Source organism: Bombus impatiens, unplaced genomic scaffold, assembly GCF_000188095.3.
Source record: "Bombus impatiens unplaced genomic scaffold, BIMP_2.2 scf_0637, whole genome shotgun sequence".
In the NCBI taxonomy this organism is placed as follows: domain Eukaryota; kingdom Metazoa; phylum Arthropoda; class Insecta; order Hymenoptera; family Apidae; genus Bombus; species Bombus impatiens.
Window position 1 is genome coordinate 2,014,108 of NT_177056.1, and position 7,843 is coordinate 2,021,950.

Here is a 7,843-nt window from a genome sequence, read left to right on the forward strand (position 1 = left end):
GATATATTTTCCACTACTTACTTTCACCATAGTTTATTATTAGTTTTCCTTCATATCAATAAACATGTAAATTGATACTCTTATATTAGACAGCTATGCATAAGCATGTGTGCCAAGGATAGCGAATAACTCTCTATTATGGAATACAGGCCATTAAAAGACAAGGTTGTCGATTACACCGGGATAACATAGTGTTGTTGGTACATCAGTTGTTACACTGACCAGAAGGCTGATATCACTATATTGGCGATTATCACAGTGGAGATAGCTGTATGTATATGTACATTACCTTATAAAAATATTTGTACGCTTACCACAAAAACCTTTTATGCATACATTGTACGTGTTATATAAAACGTCTTGAAATAAAGTTGGGTAGGCTGATTAAGATTTCCTGTTTCATTAATAAAAGATGTATGATATATGTCATATGTGAATGATATTGTAAGGTAAAACAGAGATAGTTCGGACTAGATGAATTATTTTATTGTTAAACACAAATTCACAAAAAGCCACTGCTACTGTAAATTCAATTAAATGCTAGTAAGATAATTATGGTAGAAAGTAAGATGATTAAAACTGAAGAAATATTGAATGATCCGATATATAATTCGAGGGAATTTACATAATAAGTATTTGTTAATTTAAACGTGAGTTTAAGTGCGCCTATAATTACAAAGTCATTTGTTCATATATTTTATGTTGAGCACTTGTACTTAACTAACGCTAATGGGCAATTGCTTTTGTAAATTGCTTACTTTGCAAACATAATTATTGCAGAATTTACATATTCAAAGATAAACAAGTATAATGTACACATTTATTAAAAATTCATGTTAATAGCTATATAATACATTGAGTAAAAAATATACAATTGATAAGATAGTAAATATAATCTGATAGCGATTCGAATAAAAGTTTGTGATTTCACAATTTTTTACGAAATTATAGGTAATTAACTAATGCAAATATAACACTACCATCTATTTTTGGCTTCAAGGCCGGTTACGTGGAAACTATTCTCAAAGAAAAATATTTCAGGCATAATAAAAGAATGGACACACCAATATTTAACTAGTGCTGATTATTTACAGATTTATCTTGTTTTCGAAATTTCGATCTTACACACTTTTTTAAGAAACAATAACAATATCAGAGTGTAAGACAGAAGCAATAACAATTGTGAATCGAGAGTATTAAAATTTGGCCCATTTACATAACCGGTATTGCAAGTAAAACAATTGCATATATGCATTCTCGAAAGAACTAAAATTGCGCAGTAAAATAATGTATTAAAGTAAGACTTTTATCGAAGACCCAATAAAAAGTAACGTTTTATGCAAATGCTTGATATTTTGATATTTTTTTCTTTCTTTAATATCTCAGTGGAAAATCCTAATGTGTTACGGTTACATTAATATCAAGATCGCGACGTTTAAAGTTTGAATTCTAAAAAAGATTATTATTTAGGTTCGTTTAATATTTGCGTTGATATGGATGTTTCCTTGTTGTGTACCAGGGTTTTAGGAACCTCTAATCCTCGCACCTAATACGCTGGTCTAAGATTCTAGATTGAGACTGTTCTTTCTGAAGAGCACTTATGCATCTCTTAAATTTTTTAAGGAACAAGTTTCACCATTGGTCTTATGAGGTCCAATAATTTGCTATTTTTTCATTGTTCTTTTTTTTTGTTTTTACTAATCTAAAACAGATCAGTAAAGGCAATTGATCATAAGAGTTCATAAGCGCTTGTCTAGACAAGCTATCAGCACCACCTTTTCAATGTGAATGAGGGCACTTGTGATAATTTCGGTAATCTGTGCAAATAAGCTAAGAATTATAACCACTCTACACAGTAATAGTTACGTACAGATACTAGACATTTATCGTACACTATGCCACATGTCATAATTGTAGTTGGTAGTCGGTGAGAGGATCGAAATCCTTTTGGTGGCTGGAGTTTGATGCCATAACGTATCCCCACAAACGCATTGCAGCCGCACACACTCTTTGTATCTCGTCGACTTCCTCGAAATCAAGATCTGTTCGCCAATGAAAGGGTGCCACTTTCGAATTTCGAAAAGTGCTCGAGACACCACCCACGTCGTTCTTTGTATGAGTATCTAAAAACTTCTTCACGTTCACGTGAAAGTCCAAGCCATAGAAATTGTACAGTTCCTTCACGTGTCTATAGGGGTCTACAGATAAGTCTTCGTAACGCACCACCCTGTTAAATAAAAAAAATATTATTTTGGAATATTTGTAGAATATTTGTCATTGTGAATGTAGTTAATTAACGTAGATAATATTCATTGCGAAAGAGAAGTATACCTAAAGGTACGTGGATATTTTTTTATTAGTCGAACAGCTGCACTGAAGTCTGAAACCATGTCTGCACATACTAATGCAGGGTTAGAACAATCTGGTTCGGTCGGGCACCATTCTCGATGCTTTCTCGATTGTAAAATTCCTCTTGGATCGCGAATCAATAGAACTAAACGTATTCCTAAACTGAACAAATTATTGTTTTGAGGTTTGTCGCATTTATACTATTAATTGAAAAGAAATTGAGCTGCGTTCTTACTCTTCTTGCTCCAGGAGTTTTTCTGCAGCGCGCAATCTTAAACGGACAATTTTCATCGATTGAAAGGGGAATAATTTACAAAATTTCGAAACGAATCGTGGGTCCCAACAAATTTTTTTGTGAATCTGACACTGTTTCCATAGATGAGTATTATGATTGAAGACCCAAGGATGCGTTTTACCATAATCCAAGTATCGATCTAAGAATATTTTTTTAGATAATTATACTGAGAAAATACTTATCTGTATTATGTATTAACTTAAATACCTACCAAGATTACTAAAGTCACATCTTAATAATGCTTCCAGGTTGCTAAGAGCTTCGTCAGCAAGTGGTGGCCCCCTAATTTGTACAATTCCAAAATCAAGAAGAGGTTCATAGTGGTAAAAATTGGCCGGATGTGCGTTGATCACATCTCCAAAAAACGTACTACCACTTCTCCAGCTTGTTAAAATCACACTTCTCATGGGTCTCCCTCCTTTTTCTAATACTAAGTCTTCTAGCTTACTACAAGAATTATTATATAATCACAGGGAAAGTTTCGTATATTAACTCTAGAAATGAAAATCAATGTACCTAACATTAACTCCATATTTTCCATTGGGATATTTGTACCCTTCCATCTCTCTTTCAATTGCTTTTCTTTGTTGATCAACAACTTCTTGTATTTCAGAAAGTGTAACATTTTCAATGGACCCTCTAAAATATGCCTATAAAGCACACATAATTTATAATTAAAGTTTTTTTCCGTTTATACACTTTACATCCACACAATGCAAACAAAAATAATAGGGTATTTTTTGTAATTTCTGTCCCCGTTACCATATTAAATGTGTTAATTGTTAATCTCTTATTGTGACTGAAAGGATTAATCTCAAGATAAATATTCACTTACCTGAACATATCAAACATAAAAGAAAGAAAAGAAAAAAATAACAATTACTTTAAATTCTATTTATCATTTTTGACATTTTGCTTTAAATGTCCTTTTATTTTATACAATGGAAATCAGCTTGTAATACATATTCTACTGAACAAAACTGACAGTTTATGTAAATCTACGTGCATTCTGCTTACCGTTACTGGATCTTGAATTTTGATGATGCGTGGCCTTATTTCCACATCCTATATTGAAGAAAATATTGATAGTTTAGCATACTGAAAGTGCATAGTATATTGTGAACACGATAATGCTGCTGATGTAACCAGGACAATATCTTTCTCCCTCTTTCATTATATAGGTAGTGCATTAGTATCCAAAATATGCTAGTAGCGTGAACAGAGTTCCATGTACATTGTAAAAAGAAAATTAAAAGTGCAAAGAAGGATGTCAATTTGTGCGAAACATGCAAGACATAAAAAAATCATAAAAGAATAGAAAGCTTCATTACTCATATATACACATATTTTCCTTATAGCCATTTTTCCATAAGTAATCATTCCAAACTTGTATTACTTTGGTATAAAAGAAATTGTGCATTAATATATAATGACTGTAGAATATTAAAATATTTACAGTGTTTTTATTAATTTTTTGTACAAGATTAATATCACATTACCCTAATGATTTATTAAGCAGAATATTTTCAGTGTGTATCTTATCTAATACTGCTTGAACCAAAAAAAGAGGGAAGGAAATGGTGGAAACAGGGAGAAAGAGAGCTGGTAACTGTTTGCAATGGTTTGACAGCTCATTGTTAGTGTACGAGTGGAAAAAAGTTAGGTGCAAAAGTTAGACTTTACCGTCAGAAAGAGCGTGTTTGGCGTGACTCAATTTAGAGCAATCCCCACCTCCGATTTTTTACTGACCGATATCACCGGCTGCAGTCGATGCTCAAGGTAGCTGCTGTAGCGTTGATTAAATGCTAAGAAGAAGATGCAAATGGACGCCAGGCCTATTAGACCATAGAAGCTCAGTCGTTTTGACATCCTTGGTCCTATGGAGATCACAAATATCTTTGTAGCACTGTAGTACGAATGGAACATTGAATGTTTCTTGATTACGACTTTAATGATATTAGCTCATTAATGATATCACAAGCTGTTATCTTATATTTATAGATATAAACACTAGTATTTCATATGTCATACACACTTAAATTCTAAGCACAAATGTACATGTATAAGTTATACTTTTATCTTTTATTTCCAGTACAATTATGATAGTTGAATCTTATTACAGTGTTAATGAAATTTTAAAATGGCTTCTATAACACAAATAAGATATTCATAAGAAACTTCTACAACTGTTTAAATATTTTCACAAACAATTATATCTTATCTTAAAACTAATAGCAACAATAAGAAGCAAAACAAAGTGGAGCTAATATCTATACGAGAATTACGTTAAGTAGAAATTTCACCTACATGGTTAAAGATCATTAAATCGCATTAAAAGGCCAATTAACGTCGCGTAAATGATTCGGATGATTTGTTATCAAGTCGTATTTCATTAACAAAAGTTCCAAATCCATGGTAATATTTTTATTAATATTCTATGGCAGAGAATGACTACTCCGTCGAACGATGTTGTGATATAAACAGCTGATGTAGAATAAATTCCAAACAAATATCAGCACCGAAATAAAACGCCAGACATGTTAATGATTTGCTGCACGGTCAAAATGGTTCTAACAACAGCGAGATCTCACCTCGGGATCAAACAGTTCGTTGCATTTGGACACTTCCAGCTGTGAGTTATGTGACTGTCGAAAGACCTCACGTTTTTCTTAACATCTTAAAGTAGCGACGGGAAGCACACGACCAACGTGTAACGTTCATCGTGGTCCACTGACGCAAAAAGGCCCGTATTGCGGCTAGCATAAGGTAACCACATGATCCACGGGTTCACGTGTATGTAGGATCTAGTAGAGGCAGATAGCGATAGCGTCGAGTTCAATATATAAATATATACTTACACTGGTTTATGAAAATATTTGAACATTTACTACACAATACTTTTATGTCCATATTGTACGTGTTACATAAAAATATAAAATATTATGTTATTTAACGTAAAACGCTATATAAAATATTTTGAAATTTGAAACCATTAACACTAATGAGATAAAACTGTTGTGATTATATTGTACAAATTTGAAGCTAGTCTGAGAGTGTATATAGAAATTACAAGATTATCTACTGCATTATTCAATTAGTAAAAAATTAATATATAGCAGTACGAGCAGCCACCTTACGCACATAATAAGATAAATACATTTAAGATAAATAGTCCTAATAAATACTGAAATTTATTAAAGCACAATTTTCTGAATATCTTGTAATTTCTCCGTATATTTTCAGATTGATTTCAAATTTTACTAATATAATCATGATAGCTGGATTTTATAATAGTTTTAATGAAATTTTAAATTTTCCTATAACACACATATGTAATTATATCCATAACAGACATCTACAAGTATTCGAAAACTTTGTGAATTCGTGTATTTTTAAATCCGAATGAAATTCAATACACAAGTTTTACTTCATAACTGTAAATTTTTATGCAAATAATTATTTTTATGAATATAATTAAATAAATGGAATTTAGGTAGGAGATTGTTTTATCCACTAAATATCCACTAAGTATTTTTATATTTTTCAATTTCCCATAAATGCGTACAAATCTCATAATATATAATGGTCCGCCTATATTGTATGTACCTGCGATTTCTGCAAGCTGTTTTCGAACTTCGGAACGAATAAATACTTGTAGGTTTAAAAAATCTTTGTTAGATTAGTATTATGTACATACTTCAATATTAGAATGAATCGATATTCCTTCAATTACCAATTGAGTCGTGAGAGCGCAGACGGAATAAAGATAGACGTGATATGCATTTTATGGTAGGTGATTACACACAGTTAATTTGCTAATAATGTCAAGTTGAAAATTGCATTAAAAAATAATTTAGATAAGTGAATGAGATTTTATACTGATAGTGGATAAGATAAAAATCTGCTGTGCGGGAGAGGTCGGTATTACGATGATGACCTTACCGATCAAAATCAATATGGCGTCCAACTTATGTAAACTTATGATATTCATAATTATTAAAATAACTCTGTGTTTTAAAACTAGTATTCTTTGACTCCACTCGTCAAAATTTATCATATGTAATAAAAAAGGTCACAAATTCCGAGTTCCCCAAAATGGAGTTCAGTCCTAATTTTATTCGGCGCTAAATATACATAATCCACTTAACTTTATCAGCAAACATCTGTAACCAAACCTCTAAAGAAATTTCCAATTACAGTGGAACCCCGTTTATATAAACTTCATTTGTTCGAATGAAATTTTACACGTATTAAGTTGATTGAATGATTGATTGAGCCCAATTGAATTATCTCTTACAGGTTGAATCGACATATCTGAAAAATCATAATGAGGAAAATAAGCGAATTATATGTATCTCGAAAAATTCATATAAACAAAGTTTCACCGTGCACAACAAATCGTATAAAAGGTAAATGGCTGTTCTTTCGGAAAAGTTTATGCTCCAAAATAGATTTCCTTTAAACAAAAACAATGTTTTTTTTGCTAAAAAATCGATCATCAAACAACATTCCAGTTTAGAGAAATAGATTTAAAGAAATAGGTTTAGAGAAATATAATAAATTCCAAATAAAAAATGATGTGCAAAACCATATATATAAGGAAAAAGTGATTTACGACGAAACAAGAGGAAATTTGGTTTCAGTTTGGAAAACTGAAAAGTTATCTCAATATTTGGATCCCCGAGGATCCTTCTCTTAAACACTTCTTTTATCTCCAAAGAGTTTATTTTCAAAATATCAACCAAATCGGAAGACTGTAATTTCGTCAAGAAACTGGAGGAAGATGAGGAGTTTGTCGACTATCAGTGAAATTCACGGAAGTACGCCAGACGTCGCCACAGCTGCCTGGGGGTTGGCCATGGTGTTGATGGGCCCAGCAAGGCAGTCGGATGCTGTTGCTCGAGCAGTGCGGTCGCTGTGAGGGGTGTAACGCTTTTGAATCGCATGTTTCTCTCGTCTCCCTTTCTCTTTTGATCCGATGTCACGCTTTTAGACTCGGATTTTTCGGAGTCCTCGCATCGTTAAGGTCTTGGTTGCGTCTTCACACGCGTCGTATCTGTTCGTCTCTATATGCTGGCGTATTTCTCCCTTACGGAGCAGCCCGAACATACGCACTCTGCAACGTCGTGGGGTATATTCTCGAATTGCGTAGACCTCGTGATCGTCGTGCGTGGAATAAACGTGAATCCACGCGAGTTT

At 32.7% G+C, this 7,843-nt stretch overlaps 1 protein-coding gene across 4 annotated transcripts; it reads right to left on the reverse strand.

Annotated features, from left to right (window-relative positions):
• Positions 1-468: 468 nt before the first annotated feature.
• Positions 469-5,462, reverse strand: LOC100740545 (carbohydrate sulfotransferase 4). Of its 4 annotated transcripts, XM_033322449.1 has the most exons (9): positions 5,236-5,460; positions 4,394-4,521; positions 3,662-3,709; positions 3,161-3,294; positions 2,856-3,091; positions 2,585-2,783; positions 2,332-2,511; positions 1,893-2,227; positions 469-1,817 (listed from the first exon to the last, which is right to left on the reverse strand). In XM_033322449.1, the coding sequence occupies exons 2-8, from the start codon at positions 4,511-4,513 to the stop codon at positions 1,906-1,908; spliced, it is 1,239 nt and encodes a 412-aa protein (XP_033178340.1). In that variant the 5' UTR covers positions 4,514-4,521; positions 5,236-5,460; the 3' UTR covers positions 469-1,817; positions 1,893-1,905. The 4 variants fall into 4 exon arrangements, with proteins under 4 accessions (XP_033178340.1, XP_003491808.1, XP_033178341.1 ...); XM_003491760.4 differs by having other exon boundaries at positions 469-2,227; XM_033322450.1 differs by lacking the exon at positions 5,236-5,460 and adding an exon at positions 4,952-5,131 and having other exon boundaries at positions 469-2,227.
• Positions 5,463-7,843: the final 2,381 nt, after the last annotated feature.

Excerpts from the sequence above, each read along its gene's own strand:
- LOC100740545 (XM_033322449.1), bottom strand. The coding sequence starts at position 4,513 with ATGTCAAAACGACTGAGCTTCTATGGTCTAATAGGCCTGGCGTCCATT. Across the intron at positions 2,784-2,855 it reads ATGTGACTTTAGTAATCTTG|ATCGATACTTGGATTATGGT; the intron begins GTAGGTATTTAA and ends AAATATTCTTAG. Across the intron at positions 2,228-2,331 it reads AAATATCCACGTACCTTTAG|GGTGGTGCGTTACGAAGACT; the intron begins GTATACTTCTCT and ends TTTATTTAACAG.